Here is an 18,060-nt window from a genome sequence, read left to right as displayed (position 1 = left end):
GGTACAGGTGTACTGTAGCAGGGTACAGGTGTTGTGTACTGTAGTGGGATACAGGTGTACTGTAGCAGGGTACAGATGTACTGTAGCGGGATACAGGTGTACTGTAGCAGGGTACAGATGTACTGTAGCGGGATACAGGTGTTGTATACTGTAGCGGGATACAGGTGTACTGTAGCAGGGTACAGATGTACTGTAGCGGGATACAGGTGTTGTATACTGTAGCGGGGTACAGGTGTTGTATTCTGTAGCAGGGTACAGGTTTTGTATACTGTAGCAGGGTACAGGTGTTGTATACTGTAGTGGGGTACAGGTGTTGTATACTGTAGCAGGGTACAGGTGTTGTATACTGTACTGGGGTACAGGTGTTGTATACTGTAGTGGGGTACAGGTGTTGTATACTGTAGTGGGGTACAGGTGTTGTATACTGTAGCGGGGTACATGTGTTGTATACTGTAGCAGGGTACAGGTGTTGTATACTGTAGTGGGGGTACAGGTGTTGTATACTGTAGCGGGGTACAGGTGTTGTATACTGTAGTGGGGGTACAGGTGATGTATACTGTAGCGGGGTACAGGTGTTGTATACTGTAGCGGGGTACAAGTGTTGTATACTGTAGCGGGGTACAGGTGTTGTATACTGTAGTGGGTTACAGGTGTTGTATACTGTAGTGGGGTATAGGTGTTGTATACTGTAGCGGGGTACAGGTGTTGTACTGTAGCGGGGTACAGGTGTTGTATACTGTAGTGGGGTATAGGTGTATACTGTAGTGGGGTACAGGTGCTGTATACTGTAGTGGGGTACACGTGTTGTATACTGTAGTGGGGTACAGGTGTTGTATACTGTAGTGGGTTACAGGTGTTGTATACTGTAGTGGGGTATAGGTGTTGTATACTGTAGTGGGGTACACGTGTTGTATACTGTAGTGGGGTACACGTGTTGTATACTGTAGTGGGGTACATGTGTTGTATACTGTAGTGGGTTACAGGTGTTGTATACTGTAGTGGGGTATAGGTGTTGTATACTGTAGTGGGGTACAGGTGTTGTATACTGTAGTGGGTTACAGGTGTTGTATACTGTAGTGGGGTATAGGTGTTGTATACTGTAGTGGGGTACATGTGTTGTATACTGTAGTGGGTTACAGGTGTTGTATACTGTAGTGGGGTATAGGTGTTGTATACTGTAGTGGGGTATAGGTGTTGTATACTGTAGTGGGGTACAGGTTTTGTATACTGTAGTGGGGTATAGGTGTTGTATACTGTAGTGGGGTACATGTGTTGTATACTGTAGTGGGGTACAGGTTTTGTATACTGTAGTGGGGTATAGGTGTTGTATACTGTAGTGGGGTACACGTGTTGTATACTGTAGTGGGGTACACGTGTTGTATACTGTAGTGGGGTACACGTGTTGTATACTGTTGTGGGGTACAGGTGTTGTATGCTGTAGTGGGGTACAGATGTTGTATACTGTAACGGGGTACAGGTGTTGTATACTGTAGCGGGGTACAGGTGTTGTGTACTGTAGCGGGGTACAGGTGTTGTATACTGTACTCACCTAGTTGTACTCACCTAGTTGTGCTTGCGGGGGTTGAGCTCTGGCTCTTTGGTCCCGCCTCTCAACCGTCAATCAACAGGTGTACAGGTTCCTGAGCCTATTGGGCTCTATCATATCTACACTTGAAACTGTGTATGGAGTCAGCCTCCACCACATCACTTCCTAATGCATTCCATTTGTCAACCACTCTGACACTAAAAAAGTTCTTTCTAATATCTCTGTGGCTCATTTGGGCACTCAGTTTCCACCTGTGTCCCCTAGTGCGTGTGCCCCTTGTGTTAAACAGCCTGTCTTTATCAACCCTGTCAATTCCCTTGAGGATCTTGAATGTGGTGATCATGTCCCCCCTAACTCTTCTGTCTTCCAATGAAGTGAGGTTTAATTCCCGTAGTCTCCCCTCGTAGCTCATACCTCTCAGCTCGGGTACTAGTCTGGTGGCAAACCTTTGAACCTTTTCCATTTTAGTGTTATGCTTGACTAGATATGGACTCCATGCTGGTGCCGCATACTCCAGGATTGGTCTGACATATGTGGTATATAATGTTCTGAAAGATTCCTTACACAAGTTTCTAAAGGACGTTTTTATGTTAGCCAACCTGGCATATGCTGCTGCTGTTATCCTCTTGATATGAGCATCAGGGGACAGGTCTGGCGTGATATCAACCCCCAGGTCTTTCTCTCTCTCGGACTCTTGAAGTATTTCATCTCCCAAGTGATACCTTGTATCTGGTCTCCTGCTTCCTACCCCTATCTTCATTACATTACATTTGCTTGGATTAAACTCTAACAGCCATTTGTTCGACCATTCCTGCAGCTTGTCCAGGTCTTCTTGAAGCCTCAAGCTGTCCTCCTCTGTCTTAATCCTTCTCATAATTTTGGCGTCGTCAGCAAACATTGAGAGGAATGAGTCTATACCCTCTGGGAGATCATTTACGTATATCAGAAACAGGATAGGTCCAAGTACAGAGCCCTGTGGGGCTCCACTGGTGACTTCACGCCAGTCTGAGGTCTCACCCCTCACTGTAACTCTCTGCTTCCTATTGTTTAGGTACTCCCTTATCCACTGGAGCGCCCTACCAGTTACTCCTGCCTGTTTCTCTAGACTATGCATCAACCTTTTATGGGGTACTGTGTCAAAGGCTTTCCGACAGTCCAAAAAATTGCAGTCCGCCCACCCTTCTCTTTCTTGTTTAATCTTTGTCACCTGATCGTAGAATTCTATCAATCCTGTAAGGCAAGATTTACCCTCCCTGAACCTATGTTGATGGGTTGTCACGAAGTCTCTTCTCTCCAGATGTGTTACTAGGTTTTTTCTCACAATCTTCTCCATCACCTTGCATGGTATACAAGTTAAGGACACTGGCCTGTAGTTCAGTGCCTCTTGTCTGTCACCCTTTTTGTATATTGGTACTACATTAGCAGTCTTCCATATTTCTGGTAGGTCCCCCGTTTCCAGTGACCTACTATACACTATGGAGAGTGGTAGGCAAAGTGCTCCTGCACACTCTTTCAATACCCATGGCGAGATTCCATCCGGCCCAACAGCTTTTCTCACATCCAGCTCCAATAGGTGCTTCTTGACCTCATCTCTTGTAATTTCGAACCTATCCAAGGTCACCTGGTTTGCTGCCACCTCTTCTAGCGCCGCGACATCTCCCTGTTCTATTGTAAAGACCTCCTGGAACCTTTTGTTGAGTTCTTCACACACCTCTTTGTCATTCTCTGTGTACCTGTCCTCGCCCACCCTAAGTTTCATCACCTGTTCCTTCACTGTTGTCTTCCTCCTGTAGCGGGGTACAGGTGTTGTATATTGTAGACCATGGTACAGGTGTTGTATACTGTAGCAGGGTACAGGTGTTGTATACTGTAGACCATGGTACAGGTGTTGTATACTGTAGCAGGGTACAGGTGTTGTATACTGTAGCGGGGTTCAGGTGTTCTATACTGTAGTGGGGTACATGTGTTGTATACTGTAGTGGGATACAGGTGTTGTATACTGTAGTAGAGTACAGTTGTTGTAAACTGTAGTTGGGAACAGGTGTTGTATACTGTAGCGGGGTACAGGTGTTGAATACTGTAGTGGGATACAGGTGTTGTATACTGTAGCGGGGTACAGGTGTTGTATACTGTAGCAGGGTACAGGTGTTGTATACTGTAGCAGGGTACAGGTGTTGTATACTGTAGTGGGGTACAGGTGTTGTATACTGTAGCAGGGTACAGGTGTTGTATACTGTAGTGGGGTACATGTGTTGTATACTGTAGTGGGGTACAGGTGTTGTATACTGTAGTTGGGTACAGGTGTTGTATACTGTAGTGGGGTACAGGTGTTGTATACTGTAGCAGGGTACAGGTGTTGTATACTGTAGTGGGGGTACAGGTGTTGTATACTGTAGTGGGGGTACAGGTGTTGTATACTGTAGCGGGGTACAGGTGTTGTATACTGTAGCGGGGTACAGGTGTTGTATACTGTAGCGGGGTACAAGTGTTGTATACTGTAGTGGGGTACATGTGTTGTATACTGTAGTGGGTTACAGGTGTTGTATACTGTAGTGGGGTACATGTGTTGTATACTGTAGTGGGGTACACGTGTTGTATATTGTAGTGGGGTACAGGTGTTGCATACTGTAGTGGGTTACAGGTGTTGTATACTGTAATGGGGTATAGGTGTTGTATACTGTAGCGGGGTACAGGTGTTGTATACTGTAGTGGGGTACATGTGTTGTATACTGTAGTGGGGTATAGGTGTTGTATACTGTAGCGGGGTACAGGTGTTGTATACCGTAGTGGGGTACATGTGTTGTATACAGTAGTGGGTTACAGGTGTTGTATACTGTAGTGGGGTACAGGTGCTGTATACTGTAGTGGGGTACAGGTGCTGTATACTGTAGTGGGGTATAGGTGTTGTATACTGTAGTGGGGTACAGGTGCTGTATACTGTAGTGGGGTATAGGTGTTGTATACTGTAGTGGGGTACAGGTGTTGTATACTGTAGTGGGGTATAGGTGTTGTATACTGTAGTGGGGTACAGGTGCTGTATACTGTAGTGGGGTATAGGTGTTGTATACTGTAGTGGGGTACAGGTGCTGTATACTGTAGTGGGGTACACGTGTTGTATACTGTAGTGGGGTACACGTGTTGTATACTGTAGTGGGGTACAGGTGTTGTATACTGTATTGGGGTACACGTGTTGTATACTGTAGTGGGGAACAGGTGTTGTATACTGTAGTGGGGTAGATGTGTTGTATACTGTAGTGGGGTACAGGTGTTGTATACTGTAGTGGGGTACAGGTGTTGTATACTGTGTGGTGTTACCTGTGTAGTTTTACCTGTGTAGTGTTACCTATGTAGTTTTACCTGTGTAGTGTTACCTGTTTAGTTTTACCTGTGTAGTGTTACCTGTGTAGTGTTACCTGTGTGGTGTTACCTGTGTGGTGTTACCTGTGTGGTGTTACCTGTGTAGTTTTACCTGTGTAGTGTTACCTGTGTAGTGTTACCTGTGTGGTGTTACCTGTGTGGTGTTACCTGTGTAGTTTTACCTGTGTAGTGTTACCTGTGTAGTGTTACCTGTGTGGTGTTACCTGTGTGGTGTTACCTGTGTGGTGTTACCTGTGTAGTTTTACCTGTGTAGTGTTACCTGTGTAGTGTTACCTGTGTGGTGTTACCTGTGTGGTGTTACCTGTGTAGTGTTACCTGTGTAGTTTTACCTGTGTAGTGTTACCTGTGTGGTGTTACCTGTGTGGTGTTACCTGTGTAGTGTTACCTGAGTAGTGTTACCTTTATGGTGTTACCTGTGTGGTGTTACCTGAGTGATCTGGCCCATGGTGTAGTGTTACCTGTGTAGTGTTACCTGTGTGGTGTTACCTGTGTTGTGTTACCTCTGTGGTGTTACCTGAGTAGTGTTACCTGTGTGGTGTTACCTGAGTGGTGTTACCTGAGTGGTGTTACCTGTGTGGTGTTACCTGAGTGGTGTTACCTGAGTGGTGTTACCTGAGTGGTGTTACCTGAGTGGTGTTACCTGTGTGGTGTTACCTGAGTGGTGTTACCTGAGTGGTGTTACCTGTGTAGTGTTACCTGTGTAGTGTTACCTGAGTGGTGTCACCTGTGTGGTGTTACCTGAGTGGTGTTACCTGTGTAGTGTTACCTGAGTGGTGTCACCTGTGTGGTGTTACCTGAGTGATCTGGCCCATGGTATAGTGGGCGTAGTCTCGACGCTTGGAGCGGTAGTGAAGCAGCATGCCGGCGCTCGTCTCCCCGTCACAGAAGAAGGAGGGCGGCTGCATGCGCGGGTACGAGAACTTGAGGTACTCGTGCAGGTTGTCCAGACCTGTGGGGGAGTGGGGCATGATGGGCATAGTGGGGGCATGATGGTTGGTGATGGGCATAGTGGGGCATGATGGTTGGTGATGGTCATAGTGGGGCATGGTGGCTGGTGATGGGCATAGTGGGGCATGATGGTTGGTGATGGTCATAGTGGGGCATGGTGGCTGGTGATGGGCATGATGGTTCGTGATGGTCATAGTGGGGCATGATGGCTGGTGTTGGGCATGATGGCTGGTGATGGGCATGCTGGGTTTTGGTGGGCATAGCGGGGCATGATGGCTGGTGATGGGCATAGTGGGCCTTGATGGGTTTTGATGGGCATAGTGGGGCATGATGGGCATAGTGAGGCATGATGGCTGGTGTTGGGCATAGTGGGGGGCATGATGGCTGGTGATGGGCACAGTGGGGGCATGGTGGCTGGTGATGGACATAGTGGGGCATGATGGCTGGTAATGGGCATAATCGGGCATGATGGGTGGTGATGGGCATATTGGGGCATGATGGCTGGCGATGGGAATAATGTGGCATGATGGGTGGTGATGGGCATAGTCGGGCATGATGGCTGGTAATGGGCATAGTGGGGGTGGGGGGTGATGGCTGGTGATGGGCATAGTGCGGGTAGGGGGTGATGGCTGGTGATGGGCATAGTGGGGCATGATGGCTGGTGATGGGCATAGTGGGGGCATGATGGCTGGTGATGGTCATAGTGGGGCATGATGGCTGGTGATGGGCATAGTGGGGGCATGATGGCTGGTGATGGGCATAGTGGGGCATGATGGCTGGTGATGGGCATAGTGGGGGCATAATGGCTGGTGATGGGCATAGTGGGGCATGATGGCTGGTGATGGGCATAGTGGGGAGCATGTTGGGTAATGATGGGCATAGTGGGGCATGATGGCTGGTAATGGGCATAGTGGGGGTAGGGGGTGATGGCTGGTGATGGGCATAGTGGGGGTAGGGGGTGATGGCTGGTGATGGGCATAGTGGGGCATGATGGCTGGTGATGGGCATAGTGGGGGCATGATGGCTGGTGATGGTCATAGTGGGGCATGATGGCTGGTGATGGGCATAGTGGGGGCATGATGGCTGGTGATGGGCATAGTGGGGCATGATGGCTGGTGATGGGCATAGTGGGGGCATGATGGCTGGTGATGGGCATAGTGGGGCATGATGGCTGGTGATAGGCATAGTGAGGCATGATGGCTGGTGATGGGCATAGTGGGGGTGGGGGATGATGGGTGGTGATGGGCATAGTGGGGCATGATGGGTGGTGATGAGCATAGTGAGGCATGATGGGTGGTGATGGGCATAGTGAGGCATGATGGGTGGTGATGGGCAAAGTGGGGATGGGGCATGTTGGTTGGTGATGGGCATAGTGGGGCATGATGGGTTTTGATGGGCATAGTGGGGATAGGGCATGATGGGTGGTGATGGGCCTAGTGGGGCAAGATGGCTGGTGATGGGCATAGTGCGGGTGGAGCATGATGGCTGGCGATGGGCATAGTGGGGGCATGATGGGTGGTGATGGGCATAGTGGGGCATGATGGCTGGTGATGGGCATAGTGGGGCATGATGGGTGGTGATGGGCATAGTGGGGCATGATGGCTGGTGATGGGCATAGTGGGGCATGATGGGTGGTGATGGGCATAGTGGGGCATGTTGGCTGGTGATGGGCATAGTGGGGCATGATGGGTGGTGATAGGCATAGTGAGGCATGATGGCTGGTGATGGGCATAGTGGGGCATGATGAGTGGTGATGGCCATAGTGGGGGTGAGGCATGATGTTTGGTGATGGGCATAGTGGGGCATGATGAGTGGTGATGGGCCTAGTGGGGCATGATGAGTGGTGATGGGCATAGTGGGGGTGAGGCATGATGTTTGGTGATGGGCATAGTGGGGCATGATGAGTGGTGATGGGCCTAGTGGGGCATGATGGGTGATGATGGGCATAGTGGGGCATGATGAGTGGTGATGGGCATAGTGGGGGTGGGGCATGATGGCTGGTGATGGGCATAGTGGGGGATGGGGCATGATGGCTGGTGATGGGCATAGTGGGGGATGGGGCATGATGGCTGGTGTTGGGCATAGTGGGGGATGGAGCATGATGGCTGGTGATGGGCATAGTGGCGGATGGGGCATGATGGCTGGTGATGGGCAGAGTGGGGGATGGGGCATGTTGGCTGGTGATGGGCATAGTGGGGGATGGGGCATGATGGCTGGTGATGGACATAGTGGGGGATGGGGCATGATGGTTGGTGATGGACATAGTGGGGCATGATGGCTGGTGATGGGCATAGTGGGGGATGGGGCATGATGGCTGGTGATGGACATAGTGGAGGATGGGGCATGATGGCTGGTGATGGACATAGTGGGGGATGGGGCATGATTGCTGGTGATGGACATAGTGGGGGATGGGGCATGATGGCTGGTGATGGACATAGTGGGGGATGGGGCATGATGGCTGGTGATGGACATAGTGGGGGATGGGGCATGATGGCTGGTGATGGACATAGTGGGGGATGGGGCATGATGGCTGGTGATGGACATAGTGGGGGGTGGGGCATGATGGCTGGTGATGGACATTGTGGGGCATGATGGCTGGTGATGGACATAGTGGGGAATGGGGCATGATGGCTGGCGATGGGCATAGTGGGGCATGATGGCTGGTGATGGACATAGTGGGGGATGGGGCATGATGGCTGGTGATGGACATAGTGGGGGATGGGGCATGATGGCTGGTGATGGACATAGTGGGGGATGGGGCATGATGGCTGGTGATGGACATAGTGGGGGATGGGGCATGATGGCTAGTGATGGACATAGTGGGGCATGATGGCTGGTGATGGACATAGTGGGGGATGGGGCATGATGGCTGGCGATGGGCATAGTGGGGCATGATGGCTGGTGATGGACATAGTGGGGGATGGGGCATGATGGCTGGTGATGGACATAGTGGGGGATGGGGCATGATGGCTGGCGATGGACATAGTGTGGGATGGGGCATGATGGCTGGTGATGGGCATAGTGGGGCATGATGGCTGGTGATGGACATAGTGGGGGATGGGGCATTATGGCTGGTGATGGGCATAGTGGGGGATGGGGCATGATGGCTGGCGATGGACATAGTGAGGGATGGGGCATGATGGCTGGTGATGGGCATAGTGGGGCATGATGGCTGGTGATGGACATAGTGGGGGATGGGGCATGATGGCTGGCGATGGGCATAGTGGGGGATGGGGCATGATGGCTGGTGATGGACATAGTGGGGGATGGGGCATGATGGCTGGTGATGGGCATAGTGGGGGATGGGGCATGATGGCTGGCGATGGGCATAGTGGGGCATGATGGCTGGTGATGGACATAGTGGGGGATGGGGCATGATGGCTGGCGATAAGCATAGTGGGGCATGATGGCTGGTGATGGACATAGTGGGGGATGGGGCATGATGGCTGGTGATGGACATAGTGGGGGATGGGGCATTATGGCTGGTGATGGGCATAGTGGGGCATGATGGCTGGTGATGGACATAGTGGGGGATGGGGCATGATGGCTGGTGATGGACATAGTGGGGGATGGGGCATGTTGGCTGGTGATGGGCATAGTGGGGGATGGGGCATGATGGCTGGTGATGGACATAGTTGGGGATGGGGCATGATGGCTGGTGATGGACATAGTGGGGCATGATGGCTGGTGATGGACATAGTGGGGGATGGGGCATGATGGCTGGTGATGGACATAGTGGGGGATGGGGCATGATGGCTGGTGATGGACATAGTGGGGGATGGGGCATGATGGCTGGTGATGGACATAGTGGGGGATGGGGCATGATGGCTGGTGATGGACATAGTGGGGGATGGGGCATGATGGCTGGTGATGGACATAGTGGGGGATGGGGCATGATGGCTGGTGATGGACATAGTGGGGGATGGGGCATGATGGCTGGTGATGGACATAGTGGGGGATGGGGCATGATGGCTGGTGATGGACATAGTGGGGGATGGGGCATGATGGCTGGTGATGGACATAGTGGGGCATGATGGCTGGTGATGGACATAGTGGGGGATGGGGCATGATGGCTGGTGATGGACATAGTGGGGGATGGGGCATGATGGCTGGTGATGGGCATAGTGGGGGATGGGGCATGATGGCTGGTGTTGGGCATAGTGGGGCATGATGGCTGGTGATGGATATAGTGGGGCATGATGGCTGGTGATGGACATAGTGGGGCATGATGGCTGGTGATGGGCATAGTGGGGCATGATGGCTGGTGATGGACATAGTGGGGGATGGGGCATGATGGCTGGTGATGGGCATAGTGGGGGATGGGGCATGATGGCTGGCGATGGGCATAGTGGGGCATGATGGCTGGTGATGGACATAGTGGGGGATGGGGCATGATGGCTGGCGATGGGCATAGTGGGGCATGATGGCTGGTGATGGACATAGTGGGGGATGGGGCATGATGGCTGGTGAAGGACATAGTGGGGGATGGGGCATGATGGCTGGTGACGGACATAGTGGGGGATGGGGCATGATGGCTGGTGATGGACATAGTGGGGGATGGGGCATGATGGCTGGTGATGGGCATAGTGGGGGATGGGGCATGATGGCTGGCGATGGGCATAGTGGGGGATGGGGCATGATGGCTGGCGATGGGCATAGTGGGGCATGATGGCTGGTGATGGACATAGTGGGGGATGGGGCATGATGGCTGGTGATGGACATAGTGGGGGATGGGGCATGATGGCTGGTGATGGACATAGTGGGGGATGGGGCATGATGGCTGGTGATGGGCATAGTGGGGGATGGGGCATGATGGCTGGTGATGAACATAGTGGGGGATGGGGCATGATGGCTGGTGATGGACATAGTGGGGGATGGGGCATGATGGCTGGTGATGGACATAGTGGGGGATGGGGCATGATGGCTGGTGATGGACATAGTGGGGGATGGGGCATGATGGCTGGTGATGGACATAGTGGGGCATGATGGCTGGTGATGGACATAGTGGGGGATGGGGCATGATGGCTGGCGATGGGCATAGTGGGGCATGATGGCTGGTGATGGACATATTGGGGGATGGGGCATGATGGCTGGTGATGGACATAGTGGGGCATGATGGCTGGTGATGGACATAGTGGGGGATGGGGCATGATGGCTGGCTATGGACATAGTGTGGGATGGGGCATGATGGCTGGTGATGGACATAGTGGGGGATGGGGCATGATGGCTGGTGATGGGCATAGTGGGGCATGATGGCTGGTGATGGACATAGTGGGGGATGGGGCATGATGGCTGGTGATGGACATAGTGGGGGATGGGGCATGATGGCTGGTGATGGGCATAGTGGGGCATGATGGCTGGTGATGGACATAGTGGGGGATGGGGCATGATGGCTGGTGATGGACATAGTGGGGGATGGGGCATGATGGCTGGTGATGGACATAGTGGGGGATGTGGCATGATGGCTGGTGATGGACATAGTGGGGGATGGGGCATGATGGCTGGTGATGGACATAGTGGGGGATGGGGCATGATGGCTGGTGATGGACATAGTGGGGGATGGGGCATGATGGCTGGTGATGAACATAGTGGGGCATGATGGCTGGTGATGGACATAGTGGGGGATGGGGCATGATGGCTGGTGATGGACATAGTGGGGGATGGGGCATGATGGCTGGTGATGGGCATAGTGGGGGATGGGGCATGATGGCTGGTGATGGGCATAGTGGGGCATGATGGCTGGTGATGGACATAGTGGGGGATGGGGCATGATGGCTGGTGATGGACATAGTTGGGGATGGGGCATGATGGCTGGTGATGGACATAGTGGGGCATGATGGCTGGTGATGGACATAGTGGGGGATGGGGCATGATGGCTGGTGATGGACATAGTGGGGGATGGGGCATGATGGCTGGTGATGGACATAGTGGGGGATGTGGCATGATGGCTGGTGATGGACATAGTGGGGGATGGGGCATGATGGCTGGTGATGGACATAGTGGGGGATGGGGCATGATGGCTGGTGATGGACATAGTGGGGGATGGGGCATGATGGCTGGTGATGAACATAGAGGGGCATGATGGCTGGTGATGGACATATTGGGGGATGGGGCATGATGGCTGGTGATGGACATAGTGGGGGATGGGGCATGATGGCTGGTGATGGGCATAGTGGGGGATGGGGCATGATGGCTGGTGATGGGCATAGTGGGGCATGATGGCTGGTGATGGACATAGTGGGGCATGATGGCTGGTGATGGACATAGTGGGGCATGATGGCTGGTGATGGGCATAGTGGGGCATGATGGCTGGTGATGGACATAGTGGGGGATGGGGCATGATGGCTGGTGATGGACATAGTGGGGGATGGGGCATGATGGCTGGCGATGGGCATAGTGGGGCATGATGGCTGGTGATGGACATAGTGGGGGATGGGGCATGATGGCTGGTGATGGACATAGTGGGGGATGGGGCATGATGGCTGGTGATGGACATAGTGGGGGATGGGGCATGATGGCTGGTGATGGACATAGTGGGGGATGGGGCATGATGGCTGGTGATGGGCATAGTGGGGGATGGGGCATGATGGCTGGCGATGGGCATAGTGGTGGATGGGGCATGATGGCTGGCGATGGGCATAGTGGGGCATGATGGCTGGTGATGGACATAGTGGGGGATGGGGCATGATGGCTGGTGATGGACATAGTGGGGGATGGGGCATGATGGCTGGTGATGGACATAGTGGGGGATGGGGCATGAAGGCTGGTGATGGGCATAGTGGAGGATGGGGCATGATGGCTGGTGATGAACATAGTGGGGGATGGGGCATGATGGCTGGTGATGGACATAGTGGGGGATGGGGCATGATGGCTGGTGATGGACATAGTGGGGGATGGGGCATGATGGCTGGTGATGGACATAGTGGGGGATGGGGCATGATGGCTGGTGATGGGCATAGTGGGGGATGGGGCATGATGGCTGGTGATGGACATAGTGGGGGATGATGGCTGGTGATGGGCATAGTGGGGCATGATGGCTGGTGATGGGCATAGTGGAGCATGATGGCTGGTGATGGACATAGTGGGGCATGATGGCTGGTGATGGGCATAGTGGGGAATGATGGCTGGTGATGGACATAGTTGGGGATGGGGCATGATGGCTGGTGATGGGCATAGTGGGGGATGGGGCATGATGGCTGGTGATGGACATAGTGGGAGATGGGGCATGATGGCTGGTGATGGACATAGTGGGGGATGGGGCATGATGGCTGGTGATGGACATAGTGGGGCATGATGGCTGGTGATGGACATAGTGGGGCATGATGGCTGGTGATGGACATAGTGGGGGATGGGGCATGATGGCTGGCGATGGGCATAGTGGGGCATGATGGCTGGTGATGGACATAGTGGGGGATGGGGCATGAAGGCTGGTGATGGACATAGTGGGGGATGGGGCATGATGGCTGGTGATGGACATAGTGGGGGATGGGGCATGATGGTTGGTGATGGACATAGTGGGGGATGGGGCATGATGGCTGGTGATGGACATAGTGGGGGATGGGGCATGATGGCTGGTGATGGGCATAGTGGGGGATGGGGCATGATGGCTGGTGATGGACATAGTGGGGGATGGGGCATGATGGCTGGTGATGGACATATTGGGGGATGGGGTATGATGGCTGGTGGTGGACATAGTGGGGCATGATGGCTGGTGATGGGCATAGTGGGGCATGATGGCTGGTGATGGACATAGTGGGGGATGGGGCATGATGGCTGGCGATGGGCATAGTGGGGCATGATGGCTGGTGATGGACATAGTGGGGGATGGGGCATGATGGCTGGTGATGGACATAGTGGGGGATGGGGCATGATGGCTGGTGATGGACATAGTGAGGGATGGGGCATGATGGCTGGTGATGGGCATAGTGGGGCATGATGGCTGGTGATGGGCATAGTGGGGGATGGGGCATGATGGCTGGTGATGGGCATAGTGGGGGATGGGGCATGATGGCTGGTGATGGACATAGTGGGGGATGGGGCATGATGGCTGGTGATGGACATAGTGGGGGATGGGGCATGATGGCTGGTGATGGACATAGTGGGGGATGGGGCATGATGGCTGGTGATGGGCATAGTGGGGGATGGGGCATGATGGCTGGCGATGGGCATAGTGGTGGATGGGGCATGATGGCTGGCGATGGGCATAGTGGGGCATGATGGCTGGTGATGGACATAGTGGGGGATGGGGCATGATGGCTGGTGATGGACATAGTGGGGGATGGGGCATGATGGCTGGTGATGGACATAGTGGGGGATGGGGCATGAAGGCTGGTGATGGGCATAGTGGAGGATGGGGCATGATGGCTGGTGATGAACATAGTGGGGGATGGGGCATGATGGCTGGTGATGGACATAGTGGGGGATGGGGCATGATGGCTGGTGATGGACATAGTGGGGGATGGGGCATGATGGCTGGTGATGGACATAGTGGGGGATGGGGCATGATGGCTGGTGATGGGCATAGTGGGGGATGGGGCATGATGGCTGGTGATGGACATAGTGGGGGATGATGGCTGGTGATGGGCATAGTGGGGCATGATGGCTGGTGATGGGCATAGTGGAGCATGATGGCTGGTGATGGACATAGTGGGGCATGATGGCTGGTGATGGGCATAGTGGGGCATGATGGCTGGTGATGGACATAGTTGGGGATGGGGCATGATGGCTGGTGATGGGCATAGTGGGGGATGGGGCATGATGGCTGGTGATGGACATAGTGGGAGATGGGGCATGATGGCTGGTGATGGACATAGTGGGGGATGGGGCATGATGGCTGGTGATGGACATAGTGGGGCATGATGGCTGGTGATGGACATAGTGGGGCATGATGGCTGGTGATGGACATAGTGGGGGATGGGGCATGATGGCTGGCGATGGGCATAGTGGGGCATGATGGCTGGTGATGGACATAGTGGGGGATGGGGCATGAAGGCTGGTGATGGACATAGTGGGGGATGGGGCATGATGGCTGGTGATGGACATAGTGGGGGATGGGGCATGATGGTTGGTGATGGACATAGTGGGGGATGGGGCATGATGGCTGGTGATGGACATAGTGGGGGATGGGGCATGATGGCTGGTGATGGGCATAGTGGGGGATGGGGCATGATGGCTGGTGATGGACATAGTGGGGGATGGGGCATGATGGCTGGTGATGGACATATTGGGGGATGGGGTATGATGGCTGGTGGTGGACATAGTGGGGCATGATGGCTGGTGATGGGCATAGTGGGGCATGATGGCTGGTGATGGACATAGTGGGGGATGGGGCATGATGGCTGGCGATGGGCATAGTGGGGCATGATGGCTGGTGATGGACATAGTGGGGGATGGGGCATGATGGCTGGTGATGGACATAGTGGGGGATGGGGCATGATGGCTGGTGATGGACATAGTGAGGGATGGGGCATGATGGCTGGTGATGGGCATAGTGGGGCATGATGGCTGGTGATGGGCATAGTGGGGGATGGGGCATGATGGCTGGTGATGGGCATAGTGGGGGATGGGGCATGATGGCTGGTGATGGACATAGTGGGGGATGGGGCATGATGGCTGGTGATGGACATAGTGGGGCATGATGGCTGGCGATGGGCATAGTGGGGGATGGGGCATGATGGCTGGCGATGGGCATGGTGTGTAATAAACACAATGTGTGAGTATTAATAATAGTAATACTAATAATAATGATAAAAATTAACTAATAGTAATGATAAATTAACTGGAGCATAATAAGGGGGGGGAGGGTGTGAACCAGCATGACGGGTGGTCCCAGGTCCTCGCCTTAAACCACTGAACAACGACCCGCTGTAACTAATGTAACCTTAGAATCACCTGAGTTCACTAGGGGGGTCTTGAGGCCTCGAACTGATACCAAATCTTGTGTCTAGTCATTACACGCCTACACCCTAGTGTGGTACCGTCCTCTGACCAAGTCCATTCCATCCAGCGGTCGACCCTAAAGATGCATTCATCGATTTTAACTTTCTGTTCATTCAAAACAGGAATTTTCTTTAAGTTAAGATAAATTAATATTATTTTTTATTACCATATTGTTCATATTTAGGCACTGGTTAGGTGAGGTTAGGTTAGGTTAGGTTAGGTTAGGTGAGGTTAGGTGTTTAGGTTCTGTTGGCGATTATTTGTATTTGTAGTACGTGGGTGAAGCATTTACAGCGTTGTGGTTCGAACAAAAGTCGTCAGTGAAGTACTTGTTCCGGAAGTGTTCGAAGCATGGAATGGACTTTGGGTCTCTGTTTAGATGACAGGCTGGATTACTTATAGCGTATCATGGTTCCTTGGTTTAATAAAGGCATACGCTTGGCAGTACCCATGTTGCTGGTTCGAATCCCCCCTTATGGTTCAATTGATCATCACATCGATACATCACATTAATGTGATTTCCTGAGTAATAATAATAATGTTGAATAATTTATGTGTTTGGAAGGGGTGACTCTGAGAAGAAAAACTCCCCATTATGCGGTCATTTCGGGCTCACCATAGCCCGTGCTACTTGGAACTTTTGTTCCGAGTAGCGAATCTTAAACAACAACAACAATCCCTATAACGTGTTGAGGCAAGCATGTACAACGTCACGGCATGATTAGTTCCATTGCTAATTGTCTCAACATCATAACTTTCTGATATAAATTGGGCCGATACAAGTGTAACCGCTGTAATGTTAAGCCACACTGTACCTCACCATACATCACAGTTCATAGTGGTAGTTAAATGTGCCGCACTTTATCTAAGTGGGATTTAGCATGTTGGTGTAGTGGCCGGCGGCGTGGGCATGGCGCTGGGGCTCTGAGTCTCTGCTGAAAGGTTACTCCTCTGGTTCAACTACCTACACTTCATGCGTTTACTCACCTCTGAGGAAGTCCCCTCACGTGTTTACTCACCTCTGAGGGAGCCCCTCATGTGTTTACTCACCTCTCGAGGGAGTCCCTCGCGTGTTTACTCACCGTTGAGGAAGTCCCGCACGTGTCTGCCCAGCACGGAGAGGACGCGGTCGTACCCGTACTGGCCGACGAAGTCGACGAAGAACTCTCCCATGCCGAACATGAGCTGCTCCTTCGTCACCCCCAGCACCTGCAGGAGCACCACCAACCCTTTACTGAGAGGTGCTACGCTGGGGGAGGGAGGGAGTGGTGTGGGAGAGTGGCAGGTGGTGTGTGAGAGAGAGTGGCAGGTGTGGTGTGGGAGAGTGGCAGGTGGTGTGGGAGGGAGAGTGGCAGGTGGTGTGGGAGGGAGAGTGGCAGGTGGTGTGGGAGAGTGGCAGGTGGTGTGTGAGGGAGAGTGGCAAGTGGTGTGTGAGGGAGAGTGGCAGGTGGTGTGGGAGGGAGAGTGGCAGGTGGTGTGTGAGAGAGAGTGGCAGGTGTGGTGTGGGAGAGTGGCAGGTGGTGTGTGAGGGAGAGTGGCAGGTGGTGTGGGAGAGTGGCAGGTGGTGTGGGAGGGAGAGTGGCAGGTGGTGTGGGAGAGTGGCAGGTGGTGTGTGAGGGAGAGTGGCAGGTGGTGTTGGAGGGAGAGTGGCAGGTGTGGTGTGGGAGGGAGAGTGGCAGGTGTGGTGTGGGAGGGAGAGTGGCAGGTGGTGTGGGAGAGAGAGTGGCAGGTGGTGTGTGAGGGAGAGTGGCAGGTGGTGTGGGAGAGTGGCAGGTGGTGTGGGAGAGAGAGTGGCATGTGTGGTGTGGGAGAGTGGCAGGTGGTGTGGGAGGGAGAGTGGCAGGTGTGGTGTGGGAGGGAGAGTGGCAGGTGTGGTGTGGGAGGGAGAGTGGCAGGTGGTGTGGGAGAGAGAGTGGCAGGTGGTGTGTGAGGGAGAGTGGCAGGTGGTGTGGGAGAGTGGCAGGTGGTGTGGGAGAGTGGCAGGTGGTGTGTGTGGGAGAGTGGCAGGTGGTGTGGGAGGGAGAGTGGCAGGTGGTGTGGGAGGGAGAGTGGCAGGTGGTGTGGGAGAGTGGCAGGTGGTGTGTGAGGGAGAGTGGCAGGTGGTGTGTGAGGGAGAGTGGCAGGTGGTGTGGGAGGGAGAGTGGCAGGTGGTGTGTGAGAGAGAGTGGCAGGTGTGGTGTGGGAGATTGGCAGGTGGTGTGTGAGGGAGAGTGGCAGGTGGTGTGTGAGGGAGAGTGGCAGGTGTGGTG

The 18,060-nt window shown here is 53.5% G+C and overlaps 1 protein-coding gene across 1 annotated transcript in view; it reads right to left on the bottom strand.

Annotated features, from left to right (window-relative positions):
* Positions 1–18,060, bottom strand: part of Gyc88E (Guanylyl cyclase at 88E) — a 502,958-nt gene that overhangs the window by 74,517 nt on the left and 410,381 nt on the right. The window contains exons 4-5 of the mRNA XM_069302345.1: positions 16,894–17,020; positions 5,719–5,873 (exon numbers count right to left, since the gene is read on the bottom strand). Of these exons, the coding sequence (XP_069158446.1) occupies positions 5,719–5,873; positions 16,894–17,020 (282 nt within the window). The remainder of the gene's footprint in view (positions 1–5,718; positions 5,874–16,893; positions 17,021–18,060) is intronic.

Source organism: Procambarus clarkii, chromosome 47 (assembly GCF_040958095.1).
Source record: "Procambarus clarkii isolate CNS0578487 chromosome 47, FALCON_Pclarkii_2.0, whole genome shotgun sequence".
Taxonomy (NCBI): Eukaryota; Metazoa; Arthropoda; class Malacostraca; order Decapoda; family Cambaridae; genus Procambarus; species Procambarus clarkii.
Note: the sequence above shows the minus strand (reverse complement) of the source record. Positions and strands in the feature narration are given on the sequence as shown.